Source organism: Lytechinus variegatus, chromosome 5 (assembly GCF_018143015.1).
Source record: "Lytechinus variegatus isolate NC3 chromosome 5, Lvar_3.0, whole genome shotgun sequence".
Lineage (NCBI taxonomy): Eukaryota > Metazoa > Echinodermata > Echinoidea > Temnopleuroida > Toxopneustidae > Lytechinus > Lytechinus variegatus.
In genome coordinates this window covers 2,778,977-2,797,469 of record NC_054744.1, presented here as the reverse complement: position 1 = coordinate 2,797,469, position 18,493 = coordinate 2,778,977, and the positions used below count along the sequence as shown (strand labels likewise).

The window sequence follows — 18,493 nt, the reverse complement described above, 5'->3', positions numbered from 1 at the left end:
TAATGAAATTTTAAAATTCAACATTTAGGCTTTCTTACTCCACCAAAGATAACTTCTTAAATTAAAGATGAAATTTTGCCTTCTAGGGTGACCTTTTCTTGGACTTGCCCTCATATGAAATGTTGTCATGCTCTTAAACAATCTCTATGTCTCACTCCGGCTATTCAGTCAAGACCAGCCAACTAAAAATTGACCAAGGCCCCGTAACACAAGGCGAGGCGATGAATAGAAAATATGAAAGACCACTCCTAATTGGTTCCTGATCATTATTTGAAACCAAATGCATGTGTAACATTGATATTGATTGGTCAGCCCATTTAGCGATTGATCGCTAATATTTGTATTACGGAGACCAGGGGAGCGTTTCATGAAAGGACTTGTCGGACGTTTTATCCGACAAGTCCCATTTTATCCGACAGTTACCATAGGAACAGTAGCTCTCAACCAATCAAAATCATGGAAAGTTGTCAGATCTGACAACTTGTCGGACGAAAATATTGATGAAACGCTCCCCAGGTCCTATTTTATAATTCTTGCCATCAATGACGAGTTTACAAGGGAGTACAATAAGCTACTGCATGCTGTAATTTGATTAGCTGATAGCAACACTTTGTATTGATTTAACTCAATTTATGAAACTGGACCCTCTGGAAGCCAAGGGGTGCTGTTCATTGCGAATCAACTGCACAAATTAAAGACCAACACACATAAACACGCACACACACACATACAATCATGATCAAATGGTTGGCTTAATACACATATATATCGAGTCAGTGTTCGACAGCATCCTTGTGTTCTAATAAAAGGGCAGCAGCTATCTGATATTCTTCTGTTTCCTTCAATTCTTCCTCTTGGTCCTACACAGTTAAACAAGGAATAAGTAAGAAGATGATTGAGGGAGAAGAGGATTTGGAGAAGAGAATGGAGGAGTGAGGGATGGGGGAGGAGAGAAAAAAATGCAAAATACAAATAGAAAAAGAGAGAGAATACGATAGGTAAATTGGCATGGTGGCGAAAACGGTTTTCAAATAGTTAGAAAATTGAGAAAGATGGAGAAAAACAGGAACGAAAGACCAAGTGAAAGAGAGAAGAGGGAAATAGAGAGGAGGAAGGTGACAAGAAGGGAGATAAATAGAAAGAGTGGAAGAGGAAGAGAGAAGAGAGGCATATATATGTGGAGAGGAAGAGGATAGGGGAGAGAGCAGAGAGAAACAGAGACAGAGGTACAGGTTGAATGGGAACAAAATGTGTGAAGAGAAAGATACCTAAGAATGGCAAACATGCAAGTACCATAGTCCAAATTGACTTTAAAAACATCATTTTTACTGATTTCATATGTGTCACTGCTAGCAATTAGGAATAAAAAGGAACTAAATACCGGGTACATGTATATGTGACTTAAATAGTGTTGCAAGATACCCATAAACAAATTAATACAGATAAAGACAGCAATCAATTGTAAATATGCAATCAATCATAAAACTGATTCTAGGCTCTGAAATTGACTTGCAATTGCATGCAACGCCCCCTATTAAATAGAGACACAAAATTGTCAACACTACTTGATAGAGTACCCAAAATAAAAGACAAAAGGAGGTTTGATGTACTTACAATTAAATTCTGCAAGTCTGTATAGGCTGACCTTATTCTTCTTGTACAGTCAGGGATCATCATTTTAGATTCCTCTAGTACTTCAATCTGAAGAATGTAAAATTAAAAATCAAGACTCAAGAGACATGTTTCACCAACTAATTTGCTCTGAACCAATCAGATGCAAGGAATTGGGTAGCTTATAACAATATAGTCAGTGAATTTGTTTCATGAAATGCTCTCCTAGAAATTCAATACATGACTCCAACTCAAACCCAAGCACCTAAAACATGTAATCAGTGATTGTTCTGCTGAAAACCCCAAGCAAACAGGAGATTGCAACTGAAAGTGTGCACAGACCACATCACCAGTACTAAGCGCAAGATTTCCTGTGTTAGGTCATCATCTTTGCACATTAGAAACAATGAGGTATTTTAAGGTGATGGAGATTTTCTTTTGCTGGGTAAGTAAAATAGAAATACAGCTGGGGTGAGACAAAGTCAAACTCAGGCAGGAGAAAAAAAAATGGACTCATAGCAGATCTCCTGCCAAGAAAGCGGTGAGGATGAGTCGATGAGGATATCAATATAAAACCACTTTCCTCTCATGGATGCAGTGTTCAAGATCATGACAACTTATTCTCATCACCAGTTCTAATGAAAAAGTACTTCCTATTCTGACCCGACAATTCATATACTCTAGAATGAACAATTTTGTTTGATTGCAACATTTTCATGAATTCTGGCACCAGTCCACAAGTTTGGTCTTGGAGATCATTGGGGAAAGAGAGAGGGGATGGTAAAGATGTCAGGCCTTGTATTTCAGTATTTTAAAGATACTGATGATGCTACTGGCTGATGATGGTGATGATGATGATGGTGATGAAGATGGCGATGATGGTGGTGATGATGATGATGGTGGTGATGATGATGATGATGACAGGTATGACGATGATGGCAGCGATGATGCTGCTGGCTAATGTCAATGACGATGATGGAGATGATGATGATGGTGGAGATGATGCTGATGATGATGGTGATAATGATGTTGATGATGATGCTGCTGGCCGATGATGATCGAGATGATGATGAAGATGATTATGATGACAGTTACATGCATGCAAGTATGTTTCATATAAAAAAGCATGCATTTGTTGCCTAACTAGGGTAGATTCTTTGGCTACCAAAACAACAAGTATTACTGTATCAGATAATGATGATGATGCTGATGATGGTGATGGTTGTGGTGATGATGATGGTGATAATGATGTTGGTGATGATGACAATGATGATGGTGAAGACAATGATGATGAAGATGATTATGATGACAGTTACATGCATGCAAGTATGTAAAATAATAGCATGCATTAGTTGCATAACTATGGAGTAGATCCTTTGGATACAGAAGTGTATCAGAACCCAAATATTAAGCTTCAGGACCCCATTTCATAAAAAGTTGCTATGATAGCAACTCTTGCTTGAAGTCATCTACCATGACAATAGTAAAAATACTACTTTTTGAATGGCCCTTTCAATGAAAGTTGACATTTTAGCAAGAGCTACTATTATAGCAACTTTTTTTTAAATGGGGGCCCCTCATCAGTTATAAGTTAGATATAGAAGAGGAGATGTACAAACCTGTTTCTTGATATTATATTCGTCATCTCCTCCTGCTTTCATTGTTTCAACTTTTTTCTCTTGCGAAACAACTTCCTTTTCATACATCACCTTTTCTTTGGTACACCTATTGAGAAAAAGAAGATAAGATACCAATGATTGACATATTTTCTCCATCAAAATAAGAAAACAATCAAACCAAATGAGATACATACTTGATCATGTCAACTCAATTAAAAGTTCTAACATTCAGTTACTACAAGATCACCTACAAGTATGAGTCGGGCCTGTGATCGTCCTTTTGATTCCCCTGAAAGGGAAAGTTTACCTAACAAAAAGTTTATTGTAAAAACAGCAGAAAAAGTAGTAACAAATAGTGACGAAGGTTTGAGAAAACATCCACCAATTCAGTCAATTCAATTCAGGGAATTATACTTGTTTTGTTACCAATACTTGTTAAGGGTAGGGTTTCTCACACTAATACTTGGTAAGAGGTACATTTTCGAAGCATGGAAAATACATGTACTTGTTTAGGGTGCTTTTCGAAGTCCCATGGTCACGCATGGTATCCACTCGTCAATGGAAGTGCCCCCCCCCCTTAGATTTTCCTCAAAGTCAAACCTTCACCAATTTCTTCTGATATCTTTACCACAAACTTTTCTTCAGGGTGAACTTCCCCTTTACTCGCTGCCAAATGGCACTGTCATTGGCCAAATGATTTTTTTTGGGGTGCCCATCTGACATCTCACACTTTTTTTAGGCCAAGGGGAGAATTCTAGTAAGAAAAGAGTGAGTCACTCTTCTAAGTTAGAATTCTCCCTCAGCCTGGCTTGACCCTTGTTAGGGTAGGCAATGGCACTAGATTTGTGCTGCAGACATTTGTCCAAAAAACCAATGGTTGAGTTGGCCTCAAATTTTTTTTTCTATATTTTGAGTGATCAGTGTAGTTAAATGTAGGGACATCTTCACATTTTCTGGCAGCCAAGTTGATTATCTATCAATGTGACATGTTTCCACGGCTCCTCACAGAGGCTTAAACAGTCTAGGTCAGCATAAAGACTTTAAAATTTTTAGCGACTAGCCCATACAGTATAGCCTATGGGGATGGGCCAATATGCTACATGCATTTCCAGGCACATTTTATAGAGTATTTAAGCCTTATTTTTCACTATTTAGGAAATTTTGAGGTAAGTTTTGAGCAATGTCTGTGATAAAAATGCTAATACCGGTAAAGAATATGTTAAGGTAATGCTTTTTAGTAGAAATCCCGGGGGGGAAGGGTACTTGACCAAAAAAGTAATAGGTATGTGCCACGGGCGAGACAAAAAACGGGGGCCTTGGAGCGGGCTTAATGTAAAACGAGGGTCCTCGGAACGAACTTCTGAACTACAGATGTTTGTGAAAACGGGGGTCCTTGGAACAGTTCGCCTGTGTGCGAGTGCGTATGCATCCCTATGGAACGTGCATGCAGCTAGCCCGGCGGCATGGGCCCCGGGTGCGCTAGTGCAGAGACGATGATCGGACAGCGCTCTGCGGCTGCTTTTCACCATAATTGCGGCTCATGGTAATATTTACATTTTGTCACAAAAACATTCTTTCCTCCCAAGGTTATAGAGTCAAGATGGTTCATTGTTCAATCATGTTTCATCATTTGGAAACTGGATTCTTTTGGAAGTGGAATATCAATGTTGACTTTTTGAATTAAAATGCAAAATCTAGTGTTTCTTTTTTTGTAGAAAAAAATATATTATGAAACTTTTCAGTCAGGTTTCATTATTTTGAGACTGGATTTGCTTTTGAAAGGGAATATCATAAATGTTGACTTTTTTCATTAAAATGCAAAAATTATGGGTTTTTTAGTTTCTTTTTTTCATATTTTTTTAATTTCTTTTTTAAATTTTTGAATTGTTTATTTTTTCAATTTTTGTTGGTCATGTTTCATTATTTGGAGACTGGTTTTGCTTTTGAAAGGAGAATACCTTAAATGTTGATTTTTTGTATTAAAATTTACGAACTATATGTTATTTTTTTGTTGTAATTTTTTTTCACTCCCGTGAAAACGCAGAGGAAAGAATGTTTCATTTCCAGATGGGTCTAAGTCCTGTAGTTATGTTTTGTTTTTGTTTTATTTATTTTACTATTTTTTTAAATTTACTTTTCTTTTTTCCCCATTAGGGGTGCAGGTGGGGGGATTGGTACAAGTTTATGTCACTTTTGTTTCTCTTGTTTTTAGTGTTTGTTTGGAGCTTTGATGCCTGTTTTCTTGTTGTTCAGAGCTTTGTTATCTTTTTTCCTGGTTGTTTTTTGTTTTGTTTTGAAAGAAATAGACCACTCTTTTCCTTTTCTTTTGGCTTCAACAAATAATTTGAATTTATTTATTTTTCTTAAAATTATGTTATTCCCCCCCCCCTGCCTTTATCTTACTTTCTCTTATCTTTGCTTGTTGATTTTTATCATGTTTAATATGTATCGTGTAATCTTCTGTGTGTATCATGTAATATTCTAAATTATTTTTTGCGAACAAATTGAATTTCCATTTGTACTTGATTGCAATTGGACAATAAAAATATCTGAATTTAAAAAAGAGAGCACAAACAGGGCCTTTGTAATACAATGTATGTATACAAATCTAAGAAATACATTGAAAACTGACAGAATATATTAAAGCTTGATTTTTATACTTCTTGATACTTGAAATAAATTGCACAAAATGCTACATACATATTTCACACTCAGCTGCTCATCCTCCCGAAAAAATATGTAATCAAATGTCCATTGTCTCTAAAATCAAAAGCTACAATTATAACATGTATAACAAATTGTTGAAACAATAGAATACATAAGCAATTGGTGAAACAATCAAATACATCAGAAAAAAGCACACATGTTTTTTATTTGGTCATACAAAGTACAAAAGGAGTAATTTTTATACGTAAAAAAGGACCCCTGTACATACATGTATACAAAATTACAATACTTAACTTGAAAAAGAGCTTGTAATTTATATCCGAAAAAACAAAGAAATACATTAGAAATTACAAAAACAATACTTTAATCAAATTCATTTAGGAAATTATCTACATGATGCTGTTTTGATGCCAACTAAATTATATAAATTATCTATCATGATCAGCTTCATTTGGCAAGAAACATGAGAAAAGAGGTGAGTAAATGCGTTTTGCGTAATTTTCATAATTAATTAGAATAGAAGAAATTATTTCACACATAAGAAGAAAAATTACAAGATGATATGATTACTCATCAATTGAGCCTTCTTTCACCTTTCCACTGATACCTAAATTACTTCATAGGGCTAAAAAACAAAGAACATGAAGAAGTTAGAGTCTGTTGAAGACTTGGGTTCAAAATGGTCACAAAAATCAGTTCTGTACTCCATTGACTTTACATTAAGACAATGACCACAAATTTTGATGAATATGCGTGACTTTAACTGGGATAACTTCATAATTTCTTGATGAAAATTAGAGTTCTTGGTATCATTTGAAGTCTTTTTAATTTAAGAGCTTTCAAATGATATTAAATTTATTCATATTTGACGATTCATTTACCTACCGACAATGATTGAGATTGAATTAAGGCAAGCTTTACCAATACCAGAGCACCTAGTATAGTAGCAGCATACAACAATACAAAGCACATTTAGATCTAAATTAGGCTAAGAAGAGGAAGGAGGGGATCAGCTCCGAAACTCGGCTTGCTCCTCCTGCCGCCGCACCCAGCAGTGAACCCAGCAGCGAACCCGCAGTGCAAGGCAGGCCGCCACTGTAGGGGTAGCGTGGTCGTGGTTGCCGATTGCAACCCCAGGGCCCAGTGGCGCAGCGCGCACGGAAGTCAACCGGAATTTTTTAGCAGCCGCCCCGTCTGCCAAAGGCCAACATAATTAACATTATAAAACGAAGTACCTCTTCAAGACTCCTGTCTTGATTTTGATGTTCCTCAGCCGTGGATCAGCACTTGCCATTTTCTTAATATAAACTGCTTTTCTGGCAAAAGAAAGGTTGGGCGCTCTCGATCTCTCAATCAATTAACGGTATTCGAACGTACGCATGGATAAACTGAAGATAGAGCTAACAAACTGACGGGTTCTTCTGATGAACGCTCTGCCTGGCTGGGGCGAGGGAGATTCGTGCACTTTGTCAAAAATTATTCCTGTCGATGAAAAAAGTTGACCATTACAGAGATAGAATGGGTCAGAATTTGCCTCGAAAATTTAACTAGCAAAAAGGGGGATTTAAAGGGAAAAAAACGATGGACGAATAATAAGTATTTTAATTTGTTTCACTTACTTTTTTACTATGGGGTTCACGCGGGGTTCACACTCGGATATATATTGGCCTATACAGCATGGGCTATAGGCCAATTTTCCCTTATTCGGGAGATTGTTCATTAAAAAGGTCCGTTTGTACTTGATATATATGCAGGATTCCTTCCAAACAGTGGCGTAGCTACGGGGGGGGGCCTGGGGGGCACGTGCCCCCCCTGAGATTTGGTGTGCCCCCCCAAGTGCCCCCCCCCCCAGAAAAAATTGGCAGAGCAAAAAAAAGGAAAAGAAAAAAAGGGAGAAAGAAGAAAGAAAAAGGAAAAGAAGAAGAAAGACAGAAGAAAAAAGAAGAGGAGGAAGACGAGTATATGAAATAATGTGAGAGGAAGACTTGCAATTAAAAAAATATATTTTTTCATGTTACTATATAGAATTTTTGCTGGCGCTTCGCGCCATAATTGCCTGTTCGATGGGATTCATATCTTGCTCAATAGGCTGATGTGGAGCAGGTTTTGAAGTCAATATGCAAAACATATTTTAGCTCGGACATCGAGCTTTCATTATTTTTTTTTTCATTTACAAATTTAAGTGCTCTGTAAAATGTCCGTTTTATGGTCTACATATCAGCATTTTAAGCTCACGCTGAGTGGTCACATTGTTTGATTTGCCAAGTTTATATTGTCTACGTGTATTCCATAATGTTCCATTAAACAAATGTATTCAGAATGCCCAGATTTTAGGTCTAAATATAAAACATGCGCGATAGCCTGCTTGTTCTTTATATTATAGTACATCAGAATATCAATAACTGTCTGCTCACGCTTCACGATCGCATTATTAATGATACCCAATTGACTATATCCTATTTATGATTTACAAAATATGAATAGATCGAGTGTCCCGGCCGCTTTTAGGTATCTCAATTTTCTTCCTCTTGCGCTTCGCGCTCGCATCAATTGTTTAGTTACATACCTATCCCATTAATTAATACAAAAAGTGCTTAGAATTACCATTTTTTTAAGGTCGGAATGTCAAAAAATTTGCTCGCGCTTCGTGCTCGTATTATTAAAATATATATATGCGTCTGCGTGGGTATGGCTGTAAGCAGTCCTTAACAGGTCCCTTTTCGATAATGCTAGAACAGTTGATAAAAATTTCTGTTCGCGCTTGGGGTACATACGAATCTTGTTCAGGATCACACATAACATTGCCCAGAAAATTAAATTTTCAGGAAAAAATACATTAAAGTAAAAAAAAAATCGCCCGCGCTTCGCGCTCGCACTTTTTATAAGGCTTATGAGATTATTTTATGTTTATGTTGTTTTATAAGAATAAAACTAAGAAGTGACTGATATAGGTGAAGATAATTTCTGGCCCGGTCCCCTATTGGCGAAAGTCGGATCCGCCCTTGTGGACACATAGACACACACCGGAAAATGGCCGGTGCCCCCCCCCCCTGAAAAAGCAAGGACCCCCCAGTGCCCCCCCCCCGGGAAAAAAATCCTAACTACGCCACTGCTTCCAAAGACTCCACAATCAGTGTCGTGCCATCATTTGTGGTTTGAGGGTCTTATGTTTAAAAAAAATTCAGACATTTTTAAAGTAACTATTAAGCTAGACTCGATTTTCAGAACTGTCTGAGATTTTAAACAGTTCCGAATGCCATGCAATATAGGTGCATCAACTCAACAATATGTTTCTGCATGATTAATTTATTGACTTATGTTATTCAAAGTATGTCCTCCAATTATAGGATTGACGTAATAATTAACATCGTTGAAACTTAATATAGGCCTATTCTTACGAGGGAGACAAAAATAATTTTTATTTTTTCAAGTAGGGCCCGAAATAAGAAAGATCAGAATGGAGACATTGTTCCCCATAAAGAGAAAACATGTAGGCAATTTTTTTCCAAGCCACCTGATAATTTTTTTAATTATTAAAACAAATACCGGGGAAATATATACATATATATATCGACATAGGCCTAATACATTTTGAAATGTGGGAGACCTCAATCTTAAGCTTAGAGCTTAATTGATAAAGGCCTCGAAAAGAAAGGGGAAAGAAAACCATATACGAACAGTGCAATAAAAGAGGTTTATCTTTTGCACACAGTGCTGTTTAATATGTGAATCGCACAGCAGTTGTTTAAACATTTGTCTAAACTCTTCAACCACAAAATTAAATTCAAATATTTACTTATCAATAATTTTTTGCATGGTTGTTAGATTCCATAAGAAAAGAGCAAGGTGGAAGTGTGACATCATCACCCAATATAGGCCTAATGAGTATCCAGGACGATGTATATACTGTTTCACAAAATATTGCTTTGCTTTATATTTAATAACTTTGCCTATTTATGTCAGATTTTTATGGAATTCAGTTCATCATTATTCTCGGTGAATTTCACGGACTCTGTTTATTAGTTGTCAACCAAGAGGCTGAGGGCCAGGGGCGGGATCCGAGTATGATTCTTTTAAGAAGAAACTTTGGGTGGAAGGAATACACTGAATGAAAGAAAAGTAAACTTACCCTTCATTTGTTCTTCTTTGGTGAGTTTTTTTACTGTTGGTTTCTCATATTCCGGTACAGGCGGCGCTGGTTGTGGTGACGAAGGGGTTGAATCTGGGATTTCGCTGGTATCACTCAATATCGAGGAACGATGACGACGAAATCGCCTGATCCGAAGAAAATAAAAATAAAAATAATTTTGAAATCATAATTTTTATGTTTTTCTGGGTCGTCTGGGATGGTCATGCACACTCAAAACAGGTAAAAAGTAATTAAAATTAAAACAACAATTACATAAAGATATAAGTTAAAAGAGGGCCGGGGTATTGCTCACAAAAACTCTGACAAGCAAAAAATACTTCACCTGCGTACATGCCAGACTACCTGTTTCTGATAGAATACATTATCGAATACTTGTTCAAACCTATAAGTCTCTGTCAACCAAACTACCTTCCTACATTTCTTCATTATTTCATCAACAAAGATCTACTTACTCACTTCGTTCTACTGCTGCTCCTTCCTATGTAATTCCAAAGTCCAGAAAACAGGCCGGTTTCAACTCCTTTCAATCTCTTGCCCCCCGTCTTTGGAACAAACTCCCTCCATCTCTTCGAAACCTCTCTTCTCTTAACCTCTTCAAAAAACTTCTCAAAACACACTTATATAACCGTAAACCTTAACTTGTATTATGCAATTAACAGCGCTTTGTATCCTCTGGAAAAAGCGCTATATAAATCCAATTATTATTATTATTATTACTATTATTATTATTATTATATAGGGCCGGTGGGCATATTCGGCCTATGCCCCCCCCCCTCCGGATCCGAAACTTTGATTTTCCTTTCATTTATTTCCACAATTGCAGGAAAGTAAATACATTTTGTAGGGGCCTATACATCTCAGCATCATTATATGGAAAAGTACAAATTAAATTACATTGAAATACAACTCGACAATTTCTGACCTCTTTTGTGCCAAGCGCTACATTTATAATACATGAAACCAAATCACACATTAAAATCTATATGCCACATTGAAATAAGACCATTTTTTGTTAATATACCTACTCCGTCAACCGTTACCACGCAAAACGTTAATTTTTCTTCGTTATTGGCGCAGCAACTATACCATACAGAAGAATACAGTCGAAATCTTCAGATTTTACGTTGCCATCATAAACAACTGCCATGGCTGACGGGGGGAGGAGGGTCGGGAATTCCGACTTCTCGTCTAAATAACAAGAAAACTTTTGAACATAAAATGTCCAAGAAGGTTGCAGAGCTCACACAAGTTGTACATATGTTGTTTTCTCGCAATCACGAGAGAGAAGTGGAGTTGGAATCGACAAAAGAAGCCTATGAGCAAGAGATTGCCAACGTTATCGCGGACGCGAAGAAACGGATCGAAGCGCTTGAACAGGACTTGGAAGGAGCGAAAAGAAAGACACAAACACAAGCCGCGGCCATTCAGCAGGACTTTCAAAAAAAGTTAAATGAACAAAAGCAAGAGAGCGAGAAGCAGTTGCTTGAAATCCGGCGGAAGGATGGGACACATTTAAAGGAGATTGCAAGTCTCAAAGAAGATATTGTCAAGTTACAAAAGGAATTGGAGATCAGCAAAGAGGAGGCAGTGAAGGCAAAGTTAATGACCAAAATGGAGCAATCTAATAAAAAATGCCATGATCAATCGTCGGCATTAAGGGAGCCTTCATCAGGAGTTGATGTTGTTGACCTTGAAGTAACTTCTCCCCGAACGAATGGATCACCCGATCCTGTAGACCTTGTTCGGCTCAAAGAAGAATTGAAGGTCAAGGAAATAGAAAATGAAAACTTGAAACACATGGTGGCAATGAATGTTCAAACACAGAGAGAAAGTGACAAGGCAATCGCCCAGTTTAAAAAGGATTTAGAAAAGACTGAAGGAGAGTTGAGGTTAAGAATTTCAAAACTTATTGATGATGCAACTCAAGCAAATAAAGCCAAGGAGATGGCACAGAAGAAGAGTAAGATGCTGGAAACGGACATCAGACATCTCAAAACCAGATTACAGGAGAAAAAGAAGGAAGCGTCATCTAATCATGAACAGAAACAAAGGCGGAGCACTGAATCGACCTCAACTAGACCTGGTTCAAGATCATCTAAAAGCCTCTCTGAAGTTTCTTTAAGTGTGAGTCTTTCAAGCAATTAACGAAGGGAGGCTTAAAAAATATCACCTCAGATGTTCAGATCACTTATTATACTAGGTTACAAAAATTATCTTCAATCTAATTTTGTGAAACTTGGCAGTGACTTCTGTTATTTCATATCTTGTTCTTTCTTTTCCCCTATTTATAAGCAATCTTTAATAAATTGAAATGTATTTTCAAAGGAGTATGAGACATTCATATTTCCATTATGCAACGTTATTTGTGTGCCCCAACTTTTCATGAACTTAATCTAGATATCATTGTTACATCAAACTCAGTTTAGGTGACACATGTTTTAGAAATAAAGAATAGAATTATTTTTTTCATATGTTTTTAATTGGTGCAAATTCGTAATTTTGTTATTCATGATCCAAATTCTAATTTTCATTGCAGGATTCTCAAGAAGAAATTGAAAGGCTGCGGAAGGAGATCAAATGGTACCGTATGGAACTTAGTAACAGGGAAGGAAATTTCAATCGCATGTTTGCAGACTCAAATCCAATTCGACTGGGAGGAATGACAGTAGCAGGACCAAATCTTGGAATGGCTAGACCTAGACCTGACCAATCGGTTCTGGTAGGTATCACAATTTGTCTAATATGAGTTTTCGTTTCCCCCCCTTTGCATTTCACAATATTGAATATACTTGTATGTGTCTTGAATATGTGATATATAATATTTTCTCCCATCAAATCAAATCCAATATTGTAATGTATCACATCCTTATTTATCATTCATTAAGTTGTCTTTATTTTGTCTATGATTGTATCACCCTTTGCTTAATGAATTTTATTTACTTCATTCAAGTCATGTAAATTTTACTTATTTATGATGTGATTTTATTTTTATTTCTGTTCACAAAGTAGTAAAGTTGAATGGTAAAGACCAAGTTCATCTGAAATATTCATAGTTTTTTGCATACTGTTATTCTGCCTTTAACAAGGCTGCCCTCATCCTGTGCTTGAGCATTCAAGGAATTCCTTTATACTAGGTTGTGCAGTTGTACTACCCATTTGCTACACTCACCTGGGCGGAGAGTGGCAAATGTAGATATATGCCGCCTTGTCATAGGACTCGATTGCTGCATTGGGACTAGAACCCTGGACCTTGTATTTTAACCAGTCATTCTTTTGTGTTTGTGTTGCAGTCACCCTCGGGATCCCTATCGTCTCGTTCTGATGATGGTTCCCACAAATCCCGGTCACTGCCGAACCGATTACCAACCCTGGGCATGGACGGGAGACAGAGGGATCGTACCAAGCCAGGACACAACTCAAAAGGGGCAGGAGTCATGGGGACATCACCATCGGTCAGGGAGAAGGCTTCGGTCCGCAGTATAAGTGGATATAGCTGATTGAAAATTGAAGTGAAGACTAAGTTGATATTTTTTCTTTGATCAGGAAAAGTTTTGGTAGGCCGACATTTTGTGAATGACTTCTCTTTTTTTTTTTTTACTTATATTGATTTCTAGCAAATTTGTTTTCAAGTGAAGTAAAATGAATGTCTTGTACTTTTGAGAGGTGCAATTAATATATCTTGCTCTCACAAGACTCATTTTGCCCTTTGCATGGAGATATTGATGTAGCAATATTAAACTAGGTCTGACCTTGGGCCTTGTGAGGTATCTCCTTTTAGGCCAGTCAACTTTTACCCTTTTCATAAACCCATCCTCCAATTAGCCGCCTAAGATTAATGCGGATAATTCAATAAAAATTGTGTTCACTAACTCCAAAAATAATCCGCACTATTTTTATAAGCGCCCGTCCTGAAAAAGGCGGATAATCGTTATGACAACTGGACACTCCCCCTCCGATGCAGTGATGTTGGAAAAGGGTGACCGCACCATGACACTTATCCGCATTATTTGGAAATGCGTTCATAAAGTCAAAATCTGGTCCCGATGCTGCTATTATGCGGATAATAGCAGCATCAAAACAATGCAGATAACTCTGGTCCTCCTCCAATTTTACGACCAAATTATGCTTCTATTAGCCACATAATTGGGTTTATGAAAGGGGTAATAGTAATATTACAGTGGAATGATAAACAAAAATTAAAAATCAGTGTGTGAATACTTGGCCAGTCAACTTTGCATTATATTATTCCCCTATATAATTTTAATTGAATTGACACTTATTCACTAAAATATTTCATATTGAAATGATTACAAAAATATATATATATCATGTATTTTTATCAGTCCATTTGACATTTAAAGAATATAAATTAAGAAATGCTCACAAGTTTTGCTCTCATCACTCCCACAGTAAGAGTTGCCTTTGAAAGATCTGAAAAGTATTCAGGTCTGATATTCAGTCTTGCTCTATGCTGCATTATGTATTTTTTTATATAAATGTACTTCCTGAAATGGACATAGAGAGATGTGGTAAATGTATATTTTGAAAGTGAGAAAAATATTTTTATAGTATTCTTACATTAAAACCATTGACTTTATAATGTTGCCAAAGTTTTACAAAACATGATGTTCATGTACAGTACATACATTTGGTTTGGATACATTTCACATGAGATGAGACTTTACCCCCCCCCCAAAAAAAAAAAAAAAAAAAACTAACAATGAATAAATAACTAAATAAATAAATAAAATAAAATAGTAATGATAATTTTCATTTATTTAGTTTTCTTTACTTTAAAGGATTTCATTAATTGTAGTCTACGCAACAGCCCTTTTTTGTTTAGGTAATCACAAAATGAACTTACAACTTTGAAGGGATTATTGGTGAATCACTGTCAGTGGGCAAATCATATATTTTCCTCTTTTAAAAGAGGGGGATGGGATACCGAACAAAATTCTGAACTTGCATTTCAGAGTTGCTCAACTTCAAATGTTAGGAAGTCTAAATATTTAACAGATTTCCAAACTATTTTTAAATTTTTTATTTGACCTCTTGGTCAATCCAAATTGCTGTTTTTGCAATTTTTTGCTCTCTTTCTATTAACCTAGAAAAAAATCTTGGTAGCTTCTTCCATCTGAGAGATGTCCAATTTATAGCACTCTACCATAGAAGTATTGAAATGTATGAAAGTATGAATCATATTTTTTAATTATGATAAAATGCAATGGGATCTGTGCAGTATTGAAACGAATGTCAAATTTATATTAAGATGTGTATTTTTATGAAATTTGTATATATATTTTTAAAGAATGTACAAAGACATTGTTTATGAGGTTGAGTAAAAATTCATATACATGTACATGTATTGTGTTCATTAGTATATTAATTCCCTATGTGTGTGATAATTATTATATTTATAACATGGAAATTGCAAGGTAATCTAATCAGACATGATTTGGAAGTTTATGGAATATTTGATTGTGGTGTCTTATCAAATTAACAATTGCCATTCCTTTGATCATTTTTTCTTCTCTTTTCAAAGTAAAATTATTAAGTTAGTTGTCAAAATGACTCATTTCTCTGAGTCCACCTAGTGAATTCTAATAGAATATTAGAAATAATTGGATATCAGATAAAAGTGTCATTTTCCTAATTCCTGTCTAAGAATTCATATTGCAAGTATTTGTGCTATTGCTTTCAAAAGAGTAATGGGCTCATTGATTTGGCATGACTTTATTCAGAAGATCTACAAAATATGTGGAAGTGATGTGTTTTAATTTGCTTACGTCCAGGAGAATGACGGAGATTGGTGGTTTAATTTTTTTGGGGGGAGGAGGAATGACCAGGCACTAAATGTTGGATTCGTACAAGGGGTTTTAACTCAACATCATCTTTAAGATATCAATTGTGTTCTTCCGTATTTTATCAGTATTCAAGAGCATACATGTATTGCAGTTTGTCTTGTGAAAAAAAGGAATATATGGAAAGTATTATTAAAATTGCTAAGAGCATTTAGAATTACCAAACAATGCAGATATAATTTCCTTTTCTTCCATCCTAAACAAGAACTTCCCAAATGAAGTTTTTCTATGCAGTGTTTTTGCCGATTTTTTTAAAAGCAAGATTAGTGTTAGTCTACCTCTGATTATATCATCAGTCCTAGATACATACAATCTATTGTCAAGAGATTAAAGTCACTAGGTAGAAGTTCAGGTAACATATTGATATGAATACTTTCCTAACGACAATATTGTTGTAGAAAATACAGCACTTTACATATTTATTTAGTCCCATCACCAAGAAAAAATAATGGATATTCAGGATAAAAATTAAAGAAATGTAGATTTATTAGAATATTGGTCTTTGTGTTTTCTGATATTAAAAGTTATAGAGATTTTAGATTATTTAGTCTTTTGTATCATTTGATATTATTGATAAAAATATCTATAATACATCTATTTTGGAGGTTTAATTGCCATACCATGATATTTTTATCTAATATTTCTTTTATATATTTTTAGCCAAATAGTAACTGCCAACTAATAATGAAGGAAAATATCAATACAAAGTATTTTTTATTTATATGCCATCCCGTTTTTTATATTTTTTTTATACATGTTTGTAGCTGAAAAGTAATTGCCAATTAATAATTGAAGAGATAAAATGATTTGTAACTGAAAACCAGACAATTTGATTTAAGAGTTCAAAAATATTCCAAAATATTGTGTGTGATATTAAAGTAAATTCAATAATTTTTTTTAGTTTAACATAAACCAATAAAATTAGTATGTTTATCAAATCAACATGCAATAATAAATTTAATTGTTTTTTTATTGCAAAGTCTTTATATTTGAATAAAGTGTGAAATCAAAGTTTTTTGTGTGTTGTTGTTTTTTGTTTGAATTAATTGTGTATCAAAAGAGAGGGGGTGAGCCTAAAAGAGGAGATATGTTAGCTGGGACAGTGTATACCAATCAAATTATTGTCATGATGCAAACTGTCATTTTATCTGTTCTTCTTTTTCGTCTTCTCAATCTTCTTGATCTACTTCTTACCTTTCCAGCTTTTTCCCTCTTCTTCTTCTCCTTCTGGTTTTAGTTTCAATCCTTAATCTCAAAGGATTCAAATCCCTTGAAAATCCAAATTTTATAGGATTGAAAGTAAGTCCCATGTTCGATCATTCTCTAACTACAGTCCACCCGGATTTTTTTTGTGTGTGTGTGTGAATTATATGTTATGCTCAGAATGAGGCAATATGCAATTTTAAAGATAATAGGGAAAATCTGAAAAATTGTGTACAAAACAAATGGAGAGTTGTCTACAAAATCAGCCATTTTGAAGCATGTTTGCCAATTCGAGGATCCCCCATAGAAAGTACAAGACTTTTTTAAACGTCCATAATTTGCATATTTCACAACCAATATTTAATGATGAAGCTTGTTTCAAATTGTTTCCCTTATCTTACTTTTTCCAATAAGATTGCTTCGTATCTTGGGTTTTGGTTTCCTTTAAATCCCTGCAAATTAGAGTGTTCTTCCTGTCTTTCCCTGTCTTTTTTTAATTTTAAATATCTTCATGTATTTTTAATTATTATTCTTTCACAGAGAAATTTTGAAATTTCAAAATTTATGATTCACTATTACATCAATAATACGTGATGTATATATATATTTTTTATTGCAAAACATTAAAAATCGCAATATTAAAGGTCAAGTCCACCTCAGAAAAATGTTGATTTGAATCAATAAAGAAAAATCAGACAAGCACAATGCTGAAGATTTCATCAAAATTGGATGTAAAATAAGAAAGTTATGACATTTCAAAGTTTCACTTATTGTTAACAAAATAGTTATATGAACGAGCCAGTTACATCCAAATGAGAGAGTTGATGATGTCACTCACTCACTATATCTTTTGTTTTGTATTGTTTGAATTATACAATATTTCAATTTTTACGAATTTGACGATTAGGACCTCCTTGCCTGAAGCACAAAATGTTAAAATAATGAAATTCCACGTGTTCAGGAGGGGATGAAACTTCATTTCACATGAAAATGACGAGACAATCAAAATATTTTATATTTCAAACACTAAAAAACAAAAGAAATAGTGAGTGAATGACATCATCCACTCTCTCATTTGGATGTAGCTGGCTCATTCATATAACTTTTTTTGGTGAAATGAAGCGAAACTTGAACTGTCATAACTTTCTTATTTTACATCCGATTTTGATGAAATTTTCAGTGTTATGCTTGTTGAATTTTTCTCTTTTTATTCAAATCAAGTTTTTGTTGGGGTGGACTTGTCCTTTAACAAAAGATTCACACAATAGTAATTCAAAATCTTTAAACATAAAAAAGAACTATTGTTTGGGATAAAAGCCGGCAGAATATTAAGTAGCAAATTGCATACTGTACCATGCAGAATTGATCCCAGGTTGCATGCA

The 18,493-nt window shown here is 35.2% G+C and overlaps 2 protein-coding genes across 2 annotated transcripts; one reads left to right on the top strand and one right to left on the bottom strand.

Moving 5' to 3' along the window:
- Window positions 1-442: 442 nt before the first annotated feature.
- LOC121415062 (tubulin-specific chaperone A-like) lies at window positions 443-7,271 on the bottom strand. Its single transcript, XM_041608144.1, has 4 exons — window positions 7,133-7,271; window positions 3,231-3,336; window positions 1,615-1,701; window positions 443-860 (listed from the first exon to the last, which is right to left on the bottom strand). The coding sequence occupies exons 1-4, from the start codon at window positions 7,189-7,191 to the stop codon at window positions 774-776; spliced, it is 339 nt and encodes a 112-aa protein (XP_041464078.1). The 5' UTR covers window positions 7,192-7,271; the 3' UTR covers window positions 443-773.
- A 3,730-nt stretch (window positions 7,272-11,001) lies between these two features.
- LOC121414804 (protein FAM184B-like) lies at window positions 11,002-13,908 on the top strand. Its single transcript, XM_041607859.1, has 3 exons — window positions 11,002-12,171; window positions 12,584-12,766; window positions 13,338-13,908. The coding sequence occupies exons 1-3, from the start codon at window positions 11,002-11,004 to the stop codon at window positions 13,542-13,544; spliced, it is 1,560 nt and encodes a 519-aa protein (XP_041463793.1). The 3' UTR covers window positions 13,545-13,908.
- Window positions 13,909-18,493: the final 4,585 nt, after the last annotated feature.

Coding starts and splice junctions, on each gene's coding strand:
- LOC121414804 (XM_041607859.1), top strand. CDS start 11,002: ATGAAACCAAATCACACATTAAAATCTATATGCCACATTGAAATAAGA. Junction 12,172..12,583: donor TCTCTGAAGTTTCTTTAAGT/GTGAGTCTTTCA, acceptor TTTTCATTGCAG/GATTCTCAAGAAGAAATTGA. Junction 12,767..13,337: donor GACCTGACCAATCGGTTCTG/GTAGGTATCACA, acceptor TTTGTGTTGCAG/TCACCCTCGGGATCCCTATC.
- LOC121415062 (XM_041608144.1), bottom strand. CDS start 7,191: ATGGCAAGTGCTGATCCACGGCTGAGGAACATCAAAATCAAGACAGGA. Junction 3,337..7,132: donor AAGACAGGAGTCTTGAAGAG/GTACTTCGTTTT, acceptor TTTTCTCAATAG/GTGTACCAAAGAAAAGGTGA. Junction 1,702..3,230: donor AATATAATATCAAGAAACAG/GTTTGTACATCT, acceptor TACATTCTTCAG/ATTGAAGTACTAGAGGAATC.